This window comes from Nelusetta ayraudi, unplaced genomic scaffold, assembly GCF_046127955.1.
Source record: "Nelusetta ayraudi isolate G7.1 ecotype Tasmania unplaced genomic scaffold, CSIRO-AGI_Nayr_v1 ptg000019l, whole genome shotgun sequence".
In the NCBI taxonomy this organism is placed as follows: domain Eukaryota; kingdom Metazoa; phylum Chordata; class Actinopteri; order Tetraodontiformes; family Monacanthidae; genus Nelusetta; species Nelusetta ayraudi.
Genome location: NW_027466069.1, coordinates 7,630,996 through 7,652,500, shown reverse-complemented (window position 1 = coordinate 7,652,500; position 21,505 = coordinate 7,630,996). Strand labels below are relative to the sequence as shown.

The 21,505-nt window shown below is 51.3% G+C and overlaps 2 protein-coding genes and 1 long non-coding RNA gene across 3 annotated transcripts in view; 1 reads left to right on the top strand and 2 right to left on the bottom strand.

Annotated features, from left to right (window-relative positions):
• Positions 1-3,496, top strand: part of LOC142888476 (uncharacterized) — a 79,015-nt gene extending 75,519 nt beyond the window's left edge. The window contains exon 2 of the long non-coding RNA XR_012926698.1: positions 3,381-3,496. This is a non-coding gene — a long non-coding RNA (uncharacterized LOC142888476). The remainder of the gene's footprint in view (positions 1-3,380) is intronic.
• hcfc1b (host cell factor C1b) overlaps positions 1-13,343 on the bottom strand; it is a 14,084-nt gene extending 741 nt beyond the window's left edge. Inside the window, exons 1-30 of the mRNA XM_076026800.1 lie at positions 13,165-13,343; positions 11,083-11,289; positions 9,728-9,876; positions 9,442-9,602; positions 9,121-9,323; positions 8,944-9,028; positions 8,707-8,813; positions 8,444-8,623; positions 8,033-8,335; positions 7,688-7,836; positions 7,418-7,606; positions 7,030-7,251; positions 6,586-6,699; positions 6,297-6,486; positions 6,113-6,228; positions 5,858-5,984; positions 5,647-5,768; positions 5,124-5,286; positions 4,666-5,033; positions 4,363-4,503; positions 3,895-3,961; positions 3,637-3,797; positions 2,900-3,091; positions 2,610-2,805; positions 2,227-2,373; positions 1,938-2,140; positions 1,735-1,857; positions 1,288-1,473; positions 535-832; positions 33-90 (exon numbers count right to left, since the gene is read on the bottom strand). Of these exons, the coding sequence (XP_075882915.1) occupies positions 33-90; positions 535-832; positions 1,288-1,473; positions 1,735-1,857; positions 1,938-2,140; positions 2,227-2,373; positions 2,610-2,805; positions 2,900-3,091; positions 3,637-3,797; positions 3,895-3,961; positions 4,363-4,503; positions 4,666-5,033; positions 5,124-5,286; positions 5,647-5,768; positions 5,858-5,984; positions 6,113-6,228; positions 6,297-6,486; positions 6,586-6,699; positions 7,030-7,251; positions 7,418-7,606; positions 7,688-7,836; positions 8,033-8,335; positions 8,444-8,623; positions 8,707-8,813; positions 8,944-9,028; positions 9,121-9,323; positions 9,442-9,602; positions 9,728-9,876; positions 11,083-11,263 (4,901 nt within the window). The 5' untranslated portion in view covers positions 11,264-11,289; positions 13,165-13,343. The remainder of the gene's footprint in view (positions 1-32; positions 91-534; positions 833-1,287; positions 1,474-1,734; positions 1,858-1,937; positions 2,141-2,226; positions 2,374-2,609; positions 2,806-2,899; positions 3,092-3,636; positions 3,798-3,894; positions 3,962-4,362; positions 4,504-4,665; positions 5,034-5,123; positions 5,287-5,646; positions 5,769-5,857; positions 5,985-6,112; positions 6,229-6,296; positions 6,487-6,585; positions 6,700-7,029; positions 7,252-7,417; positions 7,607-7,687; positions 7,837-8,032; positions 8,336-8,443; positions 8,624-8,706; positions 8,814-8,943; positions 9,029-9,120; positions 9,324-9,441; positions 9,603-9,727; positions 9,877-11,082; positions 11,290-13,164) is intronic.
• Positions 13,344-13,831: 488 nt separating this feature from the next.
• On the bottom strand, positions 13,832-20,732 carry irak1 (interleukin-1 receptor-associated kinase 1). Its single transcript, XM_076026801.1, has 15 exons — positions 20,395-20,732; positions 19,679-19,846; positions 19,424-19,588; positions 19,183-19,262; positions 18,813-18,986; positions 18,590-18,654; positions 18,234-18,345; positions 17,999-18,120; positions 17,256-17,457; positions 16,431-16,499; positions 16,258-16,327; positions 16,093-16,187; positions 15,010-15,592; positions 14,366-14,464; positions 13,832-14,277 (listed from the first exon to the last, which is right to left on the bottom strand). Exons 1-15 carry the CDS (start codon positions 20,489-20,491, stop codon positions 14,207-14,209), a joined length of 2,172 nt encoding a protein of 723 aa, XP_075882916.1. The 5' UTR covers positions 20,492-20,732; the 3' UTR covers positions 13,832-14,206.
• Between the last annotated feature and the right edge of the window lie 773 nt (positions 20,733-21,505).

Sequence of the window (21,505 nt, the reverse complement as noted above, 5' to 3'; positions counted from 1 at the left end):
TGTGATGGACGGGAAAAAGCGCAAGTTCTTACAAATCAGGAGAAGCGCCAGGTCTCTTCACTGCTGCCGCTGCTTTACTGGCTTCTTTTTCTGCAGGAGGAGAGAGAAAAAAAACCCTCATTATTTTCTCATAAGACAGGATGCAAATTTTCTTTCACATTTGGAATGCAATGCATTGGAATTGCATTGCTGCGAAAAAAAATCCCATAATTTGGGTCATAAGTGGATACGGATCTGGTGGCAGCAGCAATTATTGTTGCTTAGGATGTTTCTGTTTAAATTTTGGTTACATTTTTTTTTTCACTTTCCTGGTTTTTGTTTTGTTTGGGGTTTTTAACTTATTTTTATAGGAATTTTGGTGAACATCTTCACCCATTTTGATTTGTAATTATTGTAATGTCTTGTTTGTCTTTGAGTGGACCCCACCCCAGGAAGACTAGTCTTCACATTGTAAAAAAAATCCTTATTAAATAAACAAAACAAACGCAGACTGGCTCCCCTCAGACTTCCCCCGCTTCCCACGATGCACCTCACCTTGGAGCCACCGGACCTGCGTGGCGGGCCCGTAGCCCTTCTGGTTGCGGGCGGCGATGCGGAAGATGATGGCAGGCTTGGTGGTGTAGTCGATGTGGGCATTGGCCAGGCTGGAGGCCTGGACCAGGCAGGACGGGCTGGGGCCGCAGTAGACCCTCATGAAGGCCAGCTGGGCCGGGCCCGAGCTGGAGGCCGAGGTGGCCTGGCTGGACTGGATGGCCAGGTACACCGAGTACTCGGTGATCTTCCCCGACGTGACGGCGGGGGGCTCCCACGTCAGCTGAGCGCCGTCCAGGTTCTGCAGGAGGTGGGGGAGGAGAGATGAGAACGCATTGTCGTAGTGCCGCGGGGTCAAAGTTCCAAACTTGGACAAAAAGTCTTCCACTGAGATAGAAAAGTGAGCCTTTTCATATTGACCCAAACAAGTTTTGCTTCAACCTGAATATGGAACAAGCTAAACTTAATACTTTACAATAAACTTAAACTTAATATTGCACACATGCAAAATCGGACTTCTAATTTAAAAAAAAAATAACTCATCCAAATAAGTAAAATGTATATAAACATTGTACGCCACTTTTTTTTTTATTTGCAGCCTTCTGATTTTAATTTCAACAGCAACCATTTTCCACGGGATAATAATTAATTTAAATAAAAATAACCTATTAAGCCATCTAAGCCATGTTGACGGTAATTTTGTGGCGGCTCTGGTGGAGTGTGGCTCCCCCTGCTGGAGTGGGAAGTGCAGCTCACCTTGCTGATCTTGATGGCGCAGGGCGCTCCGGGGAAGCCTGGCAGACACGTTTTGAAGGCCGACACCTCGGAGAAGGCCCCGCGGCCGCAGATGTTGATGCCCGCCACCCGGAACTTGTAGGCCGTCCCCGGCTGCAGCTCCACCTTCTTCATCTGGCTGTAGTCGGGCATCACACCCGAGTCGTCCTGCACGCAGACACATCGTCAATCACCACGTTGGACACACACAGCAGTGTTTGCCGCCTTTTCTACGGACCCAAACCAGTTTTGCTTCAGCATTGAATATGGAATTTGAATTGAATACAATACAATAAATGACTTCATATTGCACACATGCAAATTGAATTTCAAAGTAACGTGTTCAAATGTAATTACACCGAGGGCCAAATTTGGCATTCAACAGGAAGTCCTTGGTCTTAAAGGGACGGCGCGCAATGTTGCTCTTACGTCAATCGCGTTTCCGTCGAGGGGCACGTAGTAGTGAGAGACCACCATGTTGGTCACCTTCACGATGCCCACATCGTACCACTGGTTGTCCTTGGCCGAGGGCTTCGCCTGGACGCTCTGCTTCTGAACACACACACACACACACGAACATTAGCCTGGGATTAGCATCACCCTGACGCCACTGCTGTGTCTCCTCCACCTACCCCTGCAGCTACCGCGACGCCGTTGGTCGCCTCGGTCAGCGCCGCCGGGGTCTGACTTTTGACTGGAGTCATCGGAGTGTGGGCGGGGCCAAACGTGCTGGCCAACCGGGCCACCGCGCTGGTCACGGCCGACGACGACGTGAGCTCGTGCCCGTTGCTCTCGGCCGCCGGGTCGTTGAGGCTGTCGGCGGGAGCGAGGCCCTCTGGGAAACACAGGCTGGTTCAGCACACCTGGGACAGTGTGGGTGTGTGCGTCCGTGTGTGCGCAGGCGTGTGTGTGTGTGTGCACCTGTGGGCATGCTGTGCTGTGGCTCCGGCTCTGCGGCCTCCTCCTCGGGCTGGTTGTGGACGTCCTGCAGCTGCTGCTGCTGCTGCACCAGCGCTGCCAGCTCCTGCTGGGTGAGGACGATGGGGATGGTCTGCTCCTCCGACCCGTCTGCATCACAGGCGGAGCGATAGAGTTATACATAGATATATAGACATAGATAAATAGAGATATGGACAGATAGATAGATATATAAAAACATAGCGATATACATCTATATATATATATATCTAGAGACAGATAGAAAGACAGAGATATGGAGACAGACACGCAGATGAATGCAGGGGATTCAGAAGGGACACCAGGTGGCGCCCTGTGCTGCTGCTTGGCGGTAGAACCACTCTCACCTCCGTGCCCCGCAGCATGCAACACCGCATGTATCGTCGCCTGCTGAACGGCCTCAGTGGCCGACGTGGCGACGGCCAGCTGGTCCGAGGTCAGGCCAGTCACCATCAGGGTGGTGGTCCCGGGCACCGCCTCCCCTCCGTCCCCTTCCGACGACATCAGCTCCTGGGGCAGCCCACCGTGGTCCGAGGTCTCCATCTGAGAGGGGAACGAGAAGGTCGGCGGTCACCTCCCGTTGCCTTAGTTTTGTGTGTGTGTTTGTGTGTGTGTGTGTGTGTGTGTGTGTGCGTACCTGTGCAGCTGCCGCCTCGCCGGCCTCCACATGAACCTGCAACACTGAGGCCGACGACGGCTGCTCTGCGTCTCCCGCCTGGCTGTCGGTCTGCATGGGCTCCTCCCCCTCCGCCGCCGTGGCTGTCACCATGGCGACAGTCACCGCCTCCGAGGCCTCCGTCCTGACCTCTCCAACCAGCGACGAGATCTCCTGCGGCGCAACGCAAAGAGAGGAAGGGCAGCGATTAAAGGGCCAGTGCGTCATATTCAGCTTGATTAATGATTTTTATATTGGGAAAAGCTCAATATGCTGCCCATAAATACATAAAGAAAAGTGTGTAATCGCAGTACAATAAATGTAATTTGGTTTTTCCCACCCTCGGAACAGTTCTCATATACATATACAAGAATATACATATAGTCATGCCATGATCTTGCACTGCCATATTTCTAAGGAAGGTAAGCTAACACTCGCGTCCTCAAATAAACCATCGAAGAAGAAGGTGGACGAGGTATCCAGGTTTGGGTGTGCAGGCCACCGTAGTTCCCAGAGAGAGGAGGGAGAGTGAAAGACGCTGCAATCTGAAATGTAACCACCTGATGTCGCTGCTTCTTCTTCAAAATCTCCAATTATTACACTTTTAATAAAGGCTGGTAGTAAAACCGGCCCCGCGTCACATGAGCGAAAAGGCAGGGGAAAAAAGTGCAAAAGGCTCTAATTATCTGGTGGGGTGTGGGTGGCGACGGGCAACTCACAGGTATGGCTGGTCCAGGGGTGGGTGTGGCCTGTGTCACTGTCGTAACAGCTCTGCTCTGAGTGGCCGTGGTGGAGGAGGAGACGGGCTCTGCTGAAGAGGAGGGGGAAGAGGACGGCTCCGTCGAGTCTCCCTGCAGGTTGTCTCCACCCTGCTGCTGGGCTGTATAACAGGAACAGGAAGTGAGATCTTTTTCCCATTCAACGTCCCTGTGTCCCGCCCCCCAGGTCCTCGGGCTGAAGGTGTGTTGGCAGGTTACCCGTCGCCGTGGTGGCCGTGTTGGTCGTTCCGGTCTCGTGGGTCTCACAAGGCGGATTGGAGCAGACCTGGAGGGAGAGACGACTCGGCAGTGTCATTCGGTTCTACGCTGAGCAATCAAATCAAAGTCAGACTTTATTTAAAAAGCACTTTTCATACAAAAGTGCTTTTTAATCTGGCCCGGGCTGGTTCAAAAAGCTTAATTGGCTGCAAATGGCCCCCGAGCCGTAGTTTGCCCATGCCTGACATAAACCCACACCCCTACCCACACTGCAGAAACAGTCGGTATAGTAAAAACGGCAGGTCACTCAGGGACTTCAACTATAGGGGAATCATCCACACTGGGAGGGGTCCCCAGGATGAGGCCCCGTGGGCAGAATGGAGAAACCCCCCAGCGTGGAGGTCCCCCATGAGGAAACTCTGGAGCTAAGAACACTGCTCGGCAAGCATCACCTGGGCACGGCCTCACCTGTTTGACCCCTCCCGCCCCTGCCGTGGTGGCCGTATTGGTTGTTCCTGTCTCATGCGTCTCACAAGGCGGATTGGAGCAGACGGTCTGACCGACGGGAAGAGGAGCAGGAGTGGCTGCAGACGACTGGTTGGAGCTCACCTGAGGGGAGAGGAGGCGCTGGGGGTCAGAGGTCAGCGCCGAGTGACAGAGCCTCGCTTGATGGATTACACTCACACATTACATTGAAATGCACTCAAAAACTGGACAATCTCCATTCAGTCGCTGGTGATATTCAGACGTTGTGTAATAAATGATGGGTACCTGCAGTTCCCGGTTCATGCTGGAGGAGGAGACGGTGGCCGTGTTGGTGGTTCCTGTCTCGTGGGTCTCGCAGGGTGGGTTGGAGCACACCCGCTCGACACCGCCCATGGTCGCCGTGGCGACGGTGGCCGTGCTGGTGGTTCCTGTCTCGTGGGTCTCGCAGGGCGGGTTGGAGCACACCCGCTCGACACCGCCCATGGTCGCCGTGGCGACGGTGGCCGTGTTGGTGGTTCCTGTCTCGTGGGTTTCACAGGGCGGGTTGGAGCACACCCGCTCAGCGCCACCCATGGTCGCCGTGGCGACGGTGGCCGTGTTGGTGGTTCCTGTCTCGTGGGTCTCGCAAGGCGGGTTGGAGCAGACCAGAGTCACTGTGACATCAACACACGACAATGTTAGAACCGAGGCCGAGGCGTCACACAGTGTGGGTCTACTGGTGTGGCGGCGGCAGCTGGGGGTACCTGTGGCAGCGGCCGTTTCTCCAGCCTCTCCACCCGCTGTGGTCGTCGTGGTGCTCGTGGTACTTCCTGGGTCTTCTGAGGTCGGCGACGCCATGATGGAGACGGGCAGATCCTGGACCAGGGGCTGGGCCTCGGCGCCGCTAGGAGTCGTGATCAGAGTCACCTATCGGCAGAGTCATAGTGTTACTACAGAGTTACATGCTTACCACTGTGTTACCAGAGTTACATTGTCAGTACAGTGTTACCAGTCACTGTGTTACCTTTTAGTGTTACTACAGAGTTACACTGTTACTATAAAGTTACATGGTTACCAAAGTGTTACAGTGTCACTATGGTGTCACCAAAGAGTTACAGTGTTATCACAGGGTCATAGTGTTACTACAGAGTTACATGGTTACCATAGTGTAACAAGCATTACAACGTCACTACAGTGTTACTACAGAGTTACATGGATACCACAAGGTTACCAGAGTTACAGTATCGCTTCAGTGTTACAGGATCGCCACAGTACTGCTGACGTCACCTGTTTGGGTCCTGATGCTGCAGCCGTTGTTGTGGTGACCTGACCGGCCAGCGTGGCGATGGTTGCCAGGGTGGTGATAGGCGTTGCCAAAGAGGCGGTCACCGTTCCCAGGGTGGACACACCTGCACACACACACGCGTACATACACACTGATGCCGCTGGCCCACAGTGGGTGTGTGACGGCTGAGTGGGCTGTGTCAGCAAAACCCACCTGTCGTCCCTTTGACAACCAGCGTGGTGACGGTGGGCTTGGCGGCGCCAGACATCAGGCTGACTCCTCCCATGGGCACGGTCCGGAGAATGGTGCCAGGCGTCCCAGGAGCTCCCTTCAACAAAACCTGAACACACACACACACAGGTGTACAGGTGAGGCTACGTTACTTCATCCTGGAAGCTGATTGGTTTCTTTGACTTCCTGCTCCTGAGCCTCGTGCAGTGTCAGGGTATCCAGGTGTGTGAGGGTTACCTGAGTGAGGCCTTGGTGGCCGGCAGCACCGAGTTTAGCTCCAGTGGTAATAATTTTCCCAGCTGTTCCTGCCGTCATCATCTTCGTGGTCAAGATTGTGATTGGGCTGTTTCCACCTGGGGGGGGAGGCTTATTCAGTCAGTCGTCCTAGTTCAAAGGTATTACGTGCCAATCAGGTGTGGGCCAGCAGTACCTGCTCGTTGCAGGGCAGACATGGGGATGGTCTTGATGATGGTGGTCCCATGTTTGGAGGACCCTGGGGCCATGCCCAGAATGGTGGGCTTGGTGCCGGCGGCCTGAGCCGTGCTGAGGATAGTCTGTTTACCGTCAGCCGACAGCTTGAAGATGGTTCCTGCTGGGAGGCCGCCCTTCGCCTGGAACCGAGGGGGAAGGGGCGGAGTTTAGAGCCTGTCGCTGTCAAAGCGCAAAGGTAAGTGAGAGGGACAGGTGTGTTGGCCTCTGATGACCAGTACCTGAAGGATCTGGGTGACCGGACTGCTCCCGGCCTGACCGGTCACCACTCCACTCTGAACTGGCTTGGTCTGGACCACTGACACGACCTTCCCCAGGTTGCCAAGGTTACCGATCTGCAACGGAAGGCCAAGTGAGTGACGGCCGTACGAGCGGTGAGCGACAAAGCAGTAGGCGACACGGTGGCACAGTAGTTTGCATGTTCTCCCTGTGTCTGTCTGGGTTCTCCAGCTTCCTCCCACAATCCAAAACCATGCATGTGAGGTGAATTGGAAACTCTAAATTATCCGTAGGTGTGTATGTGAGTGTGAATGGTTGTTTGCCTTTGTTTGTCCCTATGTGGTCCTGTGATGAACTGGTCTCACCCTGCCTTCACCCTATGACAGCTGAGCTCGGAATAAGCGGGTACTGAAAATGGATGGCTGGAGACGACACGAGTCACTCACCAGCGTTCCGCCTCCTCCCACACCGAGGGGACTGTTGACCAGTGTGATGGTCTTGGTGATGCCGCCCACCGTGGTGACCACCTGCTGTGGCGAGACCGTCACCGTGCCCGACTTGTGCACGGTGATGATTTGCCTGCCCTGGGTGCCGGAGGCCGAGACTACGGTGGGGCCTCCCACCTGGGCGGCGGCGGTCTTCAGCAGGTGGGTGGCCTGGTTGCTCACCTGGAATACAAGACAGGGGACATTTTAAACTCAACTCTAACCACACACACACACACACACACACACACACACACACACACACACACACACACACACACACACACACACACACACACACACACACACACACACACACACACACACACACACACACACACAGCGTTACCATGGTAACCGGCGAGGCCACTTTGACGGGCAGCGTGCCGGAGCCTGGCGTCACCGCCACCGTCTTGACGATGGTCGCACCCGCGGGGACGTTGAGAACCGTGGCAGCGGACGGAGGGATCTTCTGAGTGGCAGCCGCCGCCGCCGCCAGCGCAGCCATGCCGCTCATCTGAGGGCTGCTCCCGATTGGCTGAAGGCCAGAGGAGAAGGATGGCGGATTAACGGAGGGAACATAAACAGGAAGTCGTCGTCGCTACGAAGGCACCTTTACCGTCGCCTGGCCGGCCTGAGCAGGCACCACCATGCGGACACCTGCGGGCAGCGTCGTCACGGTCATCGGGGATTTAGTGGCGGCTTGTCTCACGGTGACGATGGAGGCTCCGCCGGCACTTCCTGGAGCCGCTGCCACCTTCAGGACGGCTACGAAAACACAGGAAAAGAGGTAAGGGACCCTCACCGGAAGCATGTGTGTGTGTGTGTGTGTGTGTGTGTGTGTGTGAGAGTGAGAGAGAGAGAGAGAGAGAGAGAGAGAGATTTTCTGTGTGTGTGTGTGAGAGAGAGAGAGAGAGAGATTTTCTGTGTGTGTGTGTGTGTGTGTCAGGGGGCAGCAACACACCTGGCGCTTTAACAACAGCAGCCAATGGGCTTCCGGATATGGAGGCGGCGGGAGAGGGCACCAGCGTAATGCCCTGGTTGGTGGGCGTGACCATGGCGGGGGCGGGGCTTTTCGGAGAGCTGGCTCTGGGCGTGGCCGAGGGCACTGGGCTGGAGGTGGGCGCCGCGGCCGCGGTCGCAGGAATGTCGTACTTCTGCAGCTGCAGCAGGTAGGTGTCGGCCGTCTGCGCCGGCCCCCAACTCACCTCCAGGCTGCTGGTGTTGGCCCGGACCAGCTGCACGCGGGTCGGGGCGCTGGGACGCTCTGAGGGCGGGACGACAGGAGGTCGCACTCAGGAACCGGCACAGTGGAGGAGGCAGAGGTGCAGAGAGAGAGAGGAGGCGGGGGGGGGGGCATTGCGCTGTATCTCACCTGTCTCCAGGTACCAGAGGTCCTTGCAGCACACCTGGTTGTTCCAGGCCTTCCTGTAGCCGTCCCGGCCGCTCCAGATGTACAGTCTGGAGTTGATGGCCACGCTGCAGTGACCTGCTCGGGCTCGGGGGATGTTCTCCTCCACGCTGTCCATCAGCACCGTCTCCCAGCACATCGACTCTACACACAGACAGACAGTCAAGACAGTCAGGCCCAGGAACTGGTGTGTGCATGTGTGTGCGTGCCTGTGTGTGTGTGTGTACCCAGGTTGAGGCAGGCCAGTGTGTTGGTGCACTTCCACTCCTTCTCGTGAGTTGCAACCTTGACGTCGTCCATCACCAGAGGAACCCAACCACCAAACACGTACATCCTGGCCAGAGCAAGCGAGGGAGAGGGGGAAGAGAGAGAGAGAGCGAGAGAGGGAGGTAATGGGTGAGAGACATCCTGACGTCACGGCACCATGTGACTCACGTTTTTCTTCTGCCGCCATTTTAATTTACTTGTTCTTGATGGTCGTGGCCGAGTGGAGACTGCGGGGGAGGGGAGCGGTTCCGGCCAGGTTGGGTTTACTCCACGCCAGAGAGTCTGCGTCGCGGTCAGAACAGGAACCAATCAGAGGGGCCGCATGCCGACAGACAAGCGGATGATGATGTTGTGTGTGTGTTTGTGAGACTCACCGATGTCCAGCACCCAAAGGTCGCCGAGCCGGCAGCCGCTCATCCCTCCGTAGATGATCAGCCTGTTGGCACTGCGGTTGCTTGTCACCACGGCCGTGTGACTCTCCCGGGGGGGCGGCGCCTGGCCCGAGGTGGGCGGGATCTCCCAGCCCACCACGCTGGAGCCGGGGCGCAGCTCCAGGCAGTACAGGTCGTTCAGGTATCTATGGGGACCAGAATCAGAATACTCCATTAATCCTCATGATGATCGTCACCATGGTCACCACGGCAGCATGGCTGTCTGACTCCCCCCTTTTATTTTCGTTCCCCCCCTTTTCCTACCTGGGGATGTTGTTCTTTGGGTCTTCGCTGTCATTGGCCAGTCCTCCAAAGAGGTAACAGGTGTTGCCAATCAGAGAGAAGCTGTGTCCGAGGCGAGGGCAGGGGGGCGGGCCGTTCTTCGGAGCCTTAGCCTTCAGCCGCTTCCATTCCCAGCGGCTCGCCTGTGTGCGTGTGTGTGTGTGTGTGTGTGTGGGGGGGGGAGAAAGACAGCGGTGACGCTCCAGACTGACCACTGACCGACTCGCTGAAATTGAACCCACAACCGCAGCAGCGCGACGTCACCGACCTGCAGCTCGTACAGATCGTTGCTGTATTTGCCGTACTCCACCATCCCCCCGAACACCAGCAGCCTCGTCCCATCGCACACAAAACCATAGGCGGCGCAGCCGGGGGGGATGTCGCCTCGGACGGCCGGGATGAACCACTGGTTGGTGGCTGTGGGGAGAGGAGGGACAGAGAGTTGATGTTAAGGTCCTCTGTCCTCCACCAGGAGACCAGTGAAGGGCCATCGGGAGGAACATTCTAGAGAGGTTGTCAGACCGCCGCAGAACACGAGAGCTATGTTCCTTCCTAGCTGATAGAAGGATCCTCTCAGGTGCAGCGCCATTAAAATAAATCAGTCAGTGTAATATGGTGGTTTGACAAGCCTCAGCGGAACTACAGTGATAAAGTTTGAAGGATGAACTCGATGTTATAATTGATGTTATAAAATATCATTAGTGGAAAAAAGCAAGACTTCAATATATAAATATACATGCATCCATATACACTACCAGTCAACAGTTTGGACACACCCTATGAATTGAATGTCTTTTCTTTCATTCTCATGACTATCGATACTGCAGTTCCTCACTGAAAGAATCAAAACTTCATATGAACACAAGTTATTAATTATGTGGGAAACAATAAAACAGTAAAATAACTCAAACACGTTTTATATATAAATTCTTAAAAATAGCCACTTTTCAAATAAAACACTTAAAGTCTTTAAATGTGTTTCTTTGCTGCATAATTACATGCATTACACAATTACATCTTGCCCATATTTTTGATGTCTTCAGTGTGTATCTACAATGTAGAACGTACTAAAGATAAAGAAAAAAACATTGCATTACATCTTGTGTCCAAATTTTGACTGATAGTGTATTTGTGTGTAAAGATGTGAGCATATTTGTACACACACAAGCTACATTACATATTTAAATAAATGTTTTCTACTTTAGGGGGCGTGGCTGTGACGTAGCCAATGTTTTCACTGAAAACGCGCCATTTCTCTGCGATCCTGTCAGAGCCGCTGTGTTAGCACCAAAGCTATCCCCCTTAGCTCGTTAGTGTTAGCACCAAAGCTATCCCACTTAGCTCGTTAGCATCTCTGAGCATGAGCTAAGGTAGCCTAGCTGGCTAACCTCAGTGTAACCCTGCGGTGGTTTCCCACCAACGAACACAAGTCTCAGTTTCAATCACAATGTACAGCCACATTAGCTTCATAGCAGTTAGCTCATGCTAACGCTTGGCTTCGCATTAGCATAAATGCCAGCTAACGGAGAGCTGTCGTTTGATATCCATGTAAAGACAATAAATTATCCCGTCTATATACTTCTAAGACATAATATGCCGTGTGTTACTGTTGTGCAGCAGTACCTGTGTTGTAGACGTGAAGCTCGTCCACTATACCCTCGTTCCCTCCGCCGAACACCACCATTAGCTCCTTGATAGCTACGGCTCGATGCCCGTGCCGGGGACGCGGTACCGGGCCGGTCCATCCCAAGACGCGCTTCCAGCGCGGCTGCAGCACGACAGGACCCACAGACCCTGTTGCCATTGCGCTTCCGTTGTCGCGTCAAAGTCCTCGAAAAGAAGGGGAAAATTCCAAATAAAATAAAAAACCTTTGACAAAGTCTCCACTGGCTAATAATAACGCCCCGGGATTAGCTACAGCCTGCTGTGCAGCTAACAGCTAACTAGCCTTTCCCAGCAGATTTCGAGTGTCCACGAACGATGCGTAAACAGTCGTCGGTCCCCAAAATGTCTATTTTCATCGGTCGTTGCAGTTAATTAATCCACTCCATTCTCTGGTGGCACGTATGCAACGCAGACGGGCAACACTATTGTGTTAGCTTCTTCTCAGTCCGCCATTTTAGCCCGGTGAACGCTGAGCACTCGGTAGAAAGCCGCCAACAGCTGCCCCGAGCTAACAAGGAAAGAACGGAGCGGAGACGCTTATTCGGCTGCGTTTGCTGAACGCGATGCACAGCAGCGCAGTGCAATGCACCAGCGCGAACGGGCCGTGCGAAAGCTGGAAGCCACCGTTAAATATGCAGAGCGGAGGATCTGTGCGCTAGGATGGGAGCCGCCATCTTGCTGCTAACGGCTACCAAACAAAACAGGGCTGCAGTAAATGGCAGGGAGAGGCCAGGAGGCTAACGGCTAAGCTGGCAGCTGACCCATGGCAGGGTGTCCGCTCCACCGCCTAACGTGTCAAATTATCCACAGTGCGGATAAAGTGCAGCGGGGGGACGAACATTTAACTGATGGAAAGATGTATTGTTCATGTGAATGAAGGAGGCACCCTGAACTAATATACAAATCATAAATGTGGTTGTTTTGTTGTTATTGTTAATATTTGAAATGTAGCAGCGCAAAATTTATCCCGTTTGAAAACCACAGCGTTGTAATTGTGTTAAGAGAGGCGAACAAAGGCTCACACTAAGTGGAATTCTGTAAGAAACTTTGCAGCACTTTCAAATTATAGATTCAGGATATGACATTAAACTTTAAAAACAAAAAAAAATCCAGTTTTACGATGGCGTTGTTTGCTTAAATAAATAAATAAATAAATAAATAAACACAATGTATGTAGACGAATATTGGCTTTTGTTTGGAGGCACCCCTGTTCATAACGGTCAGCACCACAGAAATGTAAGGATATGATTAAGAGACATTATCTACAAGGGTTTGACAGAAGAGGTGACTTCTGCACTTTTTCCCTTTTAAGCTGACCAACAGTTACAAGCAGGTGACAAACACACCTGGGTCAGGTTTCGGGGTAAAGCAGACATTCCTTTTTATTGTGTTCACAGTCATTCGGTTCTGTGCGGATTTTACTAGATCAGACTGAATGCGGACATACAGGGATGCTCTGGATTCTGATGCCCCCTCAGCTCTACATGCCTACCGACTCAACCACACTAGCTTTGCCGTCGGAGTCTCGGAAACATCGAACAGGCTAACGTTGTTGCGAGCGAGCAGAGCTTCAGAGCTGAAGCTCGTCGAGCTATTAAAAAAAATAAAAAAAAAATAAATAAATTGGTGCGACACGGTTACGCCGAAAAGTGTCTGCGCCACAAAGGATCACCGTAAACCAGAGGTAGAACAGAATTTCGAGAACTATGCACTTTGGCGTAATTTCGTTAATTAGCTCGTCGTTAGCATACATAGCATGCTAGCCAGCTACGGCGAACGGGTTAGCATCGACTTGTTAGCAGCAACTAACATCAGTATCTAAAAGCCGCGTTTCCGTGACCTCGGTCGTTGCCAGTCATTCAGACTAGTAACGACGCTCGAATTAGCTAGATGGACGGGTTTTGTTGACTCGATAAGCTGTAAATGCCACCAGTTCCCTTCCATCAGTAAACATAGCGGAGCGGCACCGTTAACTGCTGCCAGAAGCTACGGTGCCGTCAATAAACGAAATGCCTCTTTTGTCTTCAACGAGATACTTACTCGTGAAAAGCCGTAAGTTACAGTAAAAACCCGGCACTCGGGGCTAACCTAAGGAGGAATATGTCCACAGACGGTGTAAACTTAAAAAAACAAAACATGAACATCTTCTCATGCTGCTCAGGAAGACGCCATGTTTTCCCTCCCGAGCTTCAACTAGCGGGCAGCGACGAGGCTGTCGCCTACAGGACAAACACGGCAAGTGCAGCAGTGGCTTGAACGCTTACTCGCAAACTGACTCCCGAGCCACAGTCACATGTATCCCATTGGAAGAAAAAAAAAAGGGAAAGGCAAAACTCTACCGGAAGCCTTAGAAGTTTCCAAGGTGAGGTAATAATTTGTAATAATAATTTGTTGAATTGGAATATCGCAGCATCTTCTGTCCGTGGTCATCTTCCAGCGTTGCCTCGGCCAAACAGGACTGTCGGCGGAACAAGAAAAATGTTCCTCGAGCCAAAGAAGCAGTCGTGTTGGTAGGGGCAAATTCTTCTTTGTGTCAAGACTGCTGAGCATCCTCCAGTCCTTGGCAGTGGCCAGTGTGCCTGATTCTGGTTGCATGTGAAGCGAATCAATAAATAATTTAAAAAACAAAACAAAATTTGATCTCTTCATTAAGAGGAAGAAATGCTATAAAAAAAAAAAAAGAAAAGAAAAGAAGAAAGTATTCAGATTGTAGAAATGTCGTACGTCTTTATGCATTCAGATGTGACAAAAGATTAAATAATAATACAGAGAAGCGTTTAGTAAGGCACACACAGACTTTATCACGTTTGGCTAAAAATACTTATAAATCTGTCTGACATGAGACAATGGGTGTGAATAAACGAGCCATCCATGTCTGTGTGCGTGTGCATTTTTTTTACTGTGAAGTGAGGCCGTTGGACATCTTTGTAGTCTGTTTTGCACAAAATCACAGTATTGACATTTGATTGGTTAGTGTAGTGACAAGGAATGTTTGTATTCATCCGGACCACCAGCTTCGGGAGTCGTGTCCCATCCCGCCTCCGGCAGAGATCCCCAAGGCATCAGTCAGTGTCGGTGGCCCTTAAGCAGGAAGAAACTCCAGCTCGTCGCTCTCCTCCGGGCCTCTCGACTTGTCGCATGTCTGCTCGCCATCTGCCGAACGCCGAGGAGTAAACTGTGAATAAGTGTATAAACACATAAAAAAGCGACGAGACAGGACGTCAGAGGCGGGCAGACGCACACAGGTCGGCGGACGACAGCAGCTCGGGCGTCTCGATCCGTCCCTCCTCGTACAGAGCTTTCTTCTGCAGGAAGTGCCGCTTGCTGGGATTCATGACAACTGAAAAGACACGCACACACAAACAAAAACACACACACACACAGAGGAAGTGGTTGGGATTGAGAAACGCTGCTTCGCTGCTTAACGCACATGGGCAGTGTCTCAGTGAAAACTGCATAGAGAAAACGGACTGAAAATCATAAATTACAATCATAAAAACTACAAATTTTGAGATCTGATTATTTTAATACAGCGAACCGTGTCTGTGTTGCTGATTTCTCTTCACACACACACACACACACACACACACACACACACACACACACACACACACACACACACACACACACACACACACACACACACACGAAATGCTTGTGAATGATAATCATTGCTTCGTTGCATAATGTACACAGTCAGTGTCTCAGTGGAAACTGACAAAATAACTGAATGAAAATCATATAAAGATAAATAATAAAAACTAGAATTTTAAAGTCTCTGGTTATTTTTATACACTGAACCGTGTCTGTGTGTGATCAGTGTCGCCGATTTCTCTTCACACACACAAACACGCTTTAATGTGAAAGAGAGGACAAAGTACGAACCTGTGGGTCCCGGGAACAGAGACTGCAAAGACCTGATGGGGGAGAAGGACTCTGGGCTGGCCCCAGCACTGGCTCCGCCCCCTGACCGGCTGCTGCTGCTGCTGCTGCTGCCAGGTTGGGGAGGGAAGTTGTACTGGTCCTCGGTGGGGACGGACGGCTGGCTGAACTGGGAGTCTGCAGGTGCCACTCTGCGCTGCTGGTCGCCCGGTGACTGGGAACCACAGCTTGGGCTACCGGTCCTGTCGGCTCTGAGCTGGGAGCTCAGGTCATACTGGGAATACCCCCGACTCTCGTCTGTCTCGCACGGGCCGGTGAATGACGAGGGGGGCGGAGACAGGGGCAGGGAGGAGGAGTGAAGGGAGTGGTTTGAGGTGAGGGAGGAGAAGGTGGAGGAGGATGAGAAGGAGGAGGAGGTCGTGGAGGAGGAGGAGATCTGGGAAGGGCAGTACACGTCCTCCAGGGGTCCCAGTTTGGACAGTTCCTGGGACAGCAGCGACAGGCTGGAGTCCGGTGGTGGGGGGGAGGGCTGAGAGGAGGAGGCCCTTCCTACGTCACGGTCGAACTCCCGAAGCCTCTCAAACACCTGGATGGAGGAGGAGGAGAAGGAGGAGGAAGAAGAGGAGTTGGAGGAGGACAAAGAGAGGGTAGAGGTAGAGGAGAGTGGTGGAGGAAGAGGAGGAGTTGAGGAGAGGGAGGAGGAGAAATAAGAGAAGGTGGAGGATATGAGGAGAGTGAGGAGGAAGAAGGAGAGGATGCAGGGAGAGGTGGAGGAAGAGGAAATAGAGGAGTTGAGGAGAAGGAGGAGGAGGAAGAAGGGGTAGAGGTAGGGGAGGAGGAGGTAGAGGAAGAGGAGGTGGAGTAGTTGAGAGGGAGGAGGAGGAAGAAGAAGAGGGGGTAGAGGTAGAGGAGGAAGTGGAGCAGGAGGAGGAGAAAGAGGAGGAGGAAGAAGAGGGGGTACAGGTAGTAGTGGAGGAGAAGGAGGAGGAACACAGTAGGCCAATCAGAAAGGTGTGGGAGGGGCCATCTCAGCCATCTTTACTTTTCCAAACAGTTGAAAGAGTTTAAATTGGAGGAGTCGCTGACCTCCGTCATGGCTGGTCTTCGTTTCCTCATCCGGTCCAGACACCTGCAGGCCAGCGCCGCCACTTCCATGGAGCGGGGGGGCACCGTAGCGCCCTCTGTAGACAAAAGGTTGTATGAAGCAGCAGCAGAGACGACCAGGATGTGGAGGACGAAGGTGCGACTGACCTGCGACCAGCCGGCGGTCCAGCTGCTTCCTCCAGGCCTCCTCTTCCTCCACCTCGTTCACCAGCTCCTTCTGTAGCAGCAGGTGCAGCAACCAGTCAGACCAACATCACTTCCTGCCTGCCTGCCTGCCTGCCTGCCTGTCTGTCTGACTGTGAACCTGTGTGTGCTCTGACCAGGTATCTGTCTCCACACCTCCTGTCCGTCTGCAGAGCTCGGCAGCCGGTCAGGACCTCCAGCAGCACCTGAGACAAACGACAGCTCGTCTCAACCACAAAGCAACTTTCACTCGGTTCATGTCCGTCTCTTCCACCCCCTCCACCAGGGGCCGCCCATGGCCAACGGCATTTGGCTCGCTTTGTTTTCAAAAGCACCAAGAAAGACACAACATTTTTTAGGAAAGGGGTGAATTGAGAAAAACATTCTAGTACTACCTACAGTACTAAAAATTAACATATTATTCATATATGTTATAATAAAAATACTAGTATTTTCTTGTTATTGTGTTCTTCAAAAGAAAAAGGAATGTCTTTCTTTTTTCTTTTGCATACCTTGACTGTTTTTTCAATATCTTCTTGTCAGGGGCGTACAGTTTGGCGTGACAAACCATTGTAGACTTTGTAGATTTTTATGTTGTGGATAAGACTGACTTGACTTTCCCAGAGGTTTGTCTCTTTTGGTGCTTGTTGTATGTATAGAAAGACGTTCCAACAATCTCTATGTCAAACTCCTGAATAATAATAAATGTGAATCCATTTTGAAAGGATGAGGGATTTAAAAATAAACGGCGAAAGAGCTGAAATTAAAAACCTGCAGAAACATGGACAGAAACTTCAGTTCCTGTCTGAATCTCCAGGTGGTGCTGTGCTGTTCCTGCTTGTACGTGCTTTTCTAATAGTGACGTTTATTTGTACGTCTCCAATTAGTAAATTATTTCCCCCCCCCCAAAAAAACAAACAAACAACAAAAACAACTCCCATCAGTCCCTGCTGTGGCCTCACCACTCCAAAGCTGAACACGTCCACGGCGGTGCTCAGCTTCCCGCCTCGCACGTACTCCTCGGGCAGGTATGCCAGCGTCCCCCTGACCGTGGCCGTGCGGCCCACCGTGGTCGTCTGTGTCGGCGAGCCGCGGGGGGCAAACCGAGCCAGGCCGAAGTCGGCCAGCTTGGCCATCATGTGGCGGTCCAGCAGGATGTTGGAGCTGCGGAAACACGAGGCGGTCGATTGAACTAACAGACGTCTGGTGGTTGACCGTCCATGACTTCATGAGTGAGTGACTTCATGAGTGAGTGACTTCATGAGTGAGTGAGTGACGTCAGGTTTGGGCAGCATGATTCATCGCATTAAAACTGGTATCTGGATTCACACTTGCAAGTCAACCTCAACCTTTACTTAAGGCCCTAAACCTAAAAATTAAAAATAAAATGAAACACAGCAATGAATGCAGTGTCACAGAGCAGAAGTCGTAAAAAACAAACAAACATGAAAATAGATGCCGATTTAAAAATTAAATAAAGCCTGAAAAACTGAATACTGAAAATGAAACCAAATTCCGTGGGTAAATCTAGAATATTTTTTTTTTATAAATAAATTCTAGATTTTTCAATTCATTCATTTTGGAAAAAAAAAATATGAGAGAACCATGATCACAATTCTAAGCAACACAAAAAACAAAAAAACAAACAAATTTTTATTGAGAATCGTGCAGCCCAAAGCCCGGTCACTGTGATGATGCCACTGACCTCTTGACGTCACCGTGAATCAGCGCTCTGTGTCCCTCAGGTGGGCAGTGAAGGAACTGCAGCGCTGTCGACGCTTCTTTGACCACACTCACCCTCTGAGACCAGGAGAGCGGCGAGCCTTCCTGCACACACGCAAATAAATCACATCATCAATGACCTAAAACCACTATCAAGATTCATTTCATTGTGGAAAGGGTGTGTGTGTGTGTGTTTGTGTGTGTGCGCGCATTATTACGCTGTGGAGCTGATCTTCCAGCGACCTGTTGTCCATGTAGGTGTAGATGAGACACACTGACCCCGGTCCTTCACTGAAGCCCAGCAGGTCGACGATGTTTGGGTGTCTGAACCTGAAGAAGAAGAAGAAGAAGAAGAAGAAGAAGAAGAAGAAGAAGAAGAAGAAGAAAATCAACAAAGCAAAGGAGGGAAGAGGGCAACAACAACAAGAACAATGAGTCATGCAGAACTACATGAATCAGCTCTGTGGTCATTCAATCTTTATTGCTTTAGGGACACAGTGGAGGCGGAGCCAAAAGTCTGGGAAAACCCTGCATGAACTAACAGCTGCATGGCGGCGAAAAGCCGCTCACTCACTTGGACAGTTTGTCCACCTCGGTGTGGAAGCTCTCCTTCAGCTGCTCCCAGTCCAGCAGGCAGTCCTGCAGCAACACACATACAGTCGGTCACGCAACACCACAACCCCACCACCAGGCGGCCAAGGCCAATTGGGACAGACGGCTGACGCTTCCTCGGAATTCTTCCGCCTCGATTTCAATTTCTCCCAAGGCGGCGACTGAACGTGCTGTGATTGGCTGACCTGCTTGAGCCTCTTGACGGCGCAGTCCGTGTTCTTCAGGGACGCTCTGTACACCACCCCGAAACCCCCCTCGCCCACCTGCAGCGAGGGGCAGAAGCCCTCGGTCCCGGCGTGCACTTCGTCGTAAGACCAGCACATCACGCCGCCACTCAACACTGCCTCCGGTGGTGCCGGCTGAGGAGCGGTATTAACAAGTTATGATTGGGATCATAGATGTCACAGTGTGAGCTGTACTCTCATCCATGAATCATAAAAATGAATGCATGAATAATAATATAATAATACATTTATTTTATAGAGAGCTTTCCAAAGTCCTCAAAGACACTTTACAAAAGTAAGTTGAGACATGTCAGAATAAAAGAAAAATGACCTGAGGAGGTAGCTGGCGGTTTGAGTGAAGGCTGGAGGGTGGCGGGGCAGGGCGGGGAAGGGGTTTAGCACTGCCTTCATCTAGTCGGAACAGAATCAACAACAACAACAACAACAACACAGGTCATTAGTCAAAATCTAATCCTAGCTATTAAAAAAAAAGAGAGAAAAGGAAAAAAAAGTGGCACTGGTGTGGTCTGAAGTTTTATATGTGTGTGTGTGTGTGTGTGTGGGTGGGTTACCTGTCTGGGGGCTCAGGGGACGGGTGCGCGATGCGGGCTGTGTCTGTGATGGTTTGGAAGGCGGGGCCAACTGAGCGAGAGAGGCGGGAACAAAAGGTCGAGCAGCAGCAACAGGCGGAGGAGGTGGAGGAGGAGCTTGGAAGTGGGGCTTCCAACCAGCTACCCCTACACACACACACACATGCACAAACAAAGTTTTACATTTACACATCCTGGCCAATCAGAGGTCTTCCTCGCTCAACGACGCACACTCACACGTCAGGATGATGTCACGGGAGCGGAACAGACTCAGACGATCCAGCAGGTCGACCAGCTGGTTGATTTGGCCTTTCCTGCTCCCCCATTGGTTCATCACCCACGCGGTCCGATTCTCCTTCTTCTGAGCTAATTGCACGGTGGTTTGATCGCCCAGGACCTCTGAAGCTACAAGGGAGAGAGAGAGAGAGAGCGAGAGAGAGAGAGAGAGAGAGAGTCATCCGACACGGCAGATGAAACGTTCAGAAAATCTTTTTATTGCTCCCAAAATAAAAACATCTGGACCTTTGACCTCTGTCGGATTCAAAAGAGGCCCATTCACATCGTTTGCACTGAGTGGGCGTGTCTTAAAGGCTACACCTAGGCCGGCCACCAGGGGGCCGACCAGCTGTTTTCTCACGTCCATCCTTCTAAACGCTTTTGTAGTGAAAGAAACTAATTCTATGAAAGAAACGCTGGAGGAAAACTTAACCAGCGGCTAATTGTTATGAGGCTGGGAAGTTTCACATCCCTGTCAAACGCACAAAACGACGGGGCAAAGTTGTACAACCACCTCAGCTTCACATTGTATTCTGGTCACTGATAAAACGAGGTGGGGGTTTGTGTGTGTGTGTTTTAACCCCCCCGGACACAGGATGGCAGACAGCGAGGTGCCGACGGACAGGTAATCGCCCTATGTTTAACAGTCGCTACTATCCATTCTGATTCTGACTCACCGAATCGGGTCCAGTCGAGGTCAGACAGTGCGTCCATGACCCAGCAGAAGTCACACAGGACAACGGCCGGCAGGTCGTACACGAACGGTCCGTTCATGTCTCCGTACGACCCCCGCCCCCACACCCCCCCAAAAAAAAATAAAAATAAAAATTTGAAGCTACTCCCGAGCTACGAGCTAACAGGCTAACAGCGAGCCATGGGAGGGCGGGTACCGCTCAGCACCGCCACTCTCCAGGACCAGTCCGGGATGAACCGGTTCGAAAGTTGCGAAAACTGCTCAGCCTCACTACTAGTTTGTCTCCTACGCTACTTCCGCTTTTGTGACGGTCGCTCAGCCATGAGTGTGTGTACTTGGCAATAAAAAGCGCTTCCGGTTTCCAAATGACGAGTAAAAAAAACAAAAAAACGCGAAACAAAAAAACATTTAAAGACACTAACTGCGTGACGTTAACAGTGTAAACGTCATCTGTCATCAATTCTTTGTGCCTAATAGTTTTACTTAGCTTGAAGGTTGTATGCAAAGTTAATACAAACAGGAAAGAGTGATTTAAACGTTGTTTTTTTGCAGTGAGAAATTTTAAGGTTTAGGGGAATGGGTCAGGTATCACATAATTAATTAAAATGAAACTTGACTTAAAACAGCTATGACAGCATGAAACACTATATGAAAATAAAATGCTCAGGTGGGTGATGTCATTCCGGTTCAGAGAGATCCTGACCGAAGGAGGAAGTGAATTCACACTGTTTCATGTAAAAACACAACTTGCTCCGTGATGTAGAGTGACAATCACCACCTCAAATGTGAGCTACTGGAACTTGTGTTGTGTTCGCTGGCAGCGAAACTTAAGAAGCGGCGATTTTGGCTCGCAAGTTTCCCTCCTTATAACAATTTTTAAACGCTGCTCGCTTGTTAACACCGGTCGAATAGAGTTGTTGCTGTTTTGTGCTTTGTGTGGACTTAAGTTGTGCGGATATTCTTGTCTAATAATAAACGACTGTGAGACTCAAGGTGATCGTTTCAGCGTCTACATTTTCTCTTCTAGGACAGTGTTTTGATACAAGTCAACAGTATGAAACAAAGCCCTCTGAAAATGTCTCGCACAAAACAAA

Coding starts and splice junctions, on each gene's coding strand:
- irak1 (XM_076026801.1), bottom strand. CDS start 20,491: ATGAACGGACCGTTCGTGTACGACCTGCCGGCCGTTGTCCTGTGTGAC. Junction 18,346..18,589: donor GAGGTGGACAAACTGTCCAA/GTGAGTGAGCGG, acceptor CTTCTTCTTCAG/GTTCAGACACCCAAACATCG. Junction 14,465..15,009: donor TCTGTTCCCGGGACCCACAG/GTTCGTACTTTG, acceptor GTGTCTTTTCAG/TTGTCATGAATCCCAGCAAG.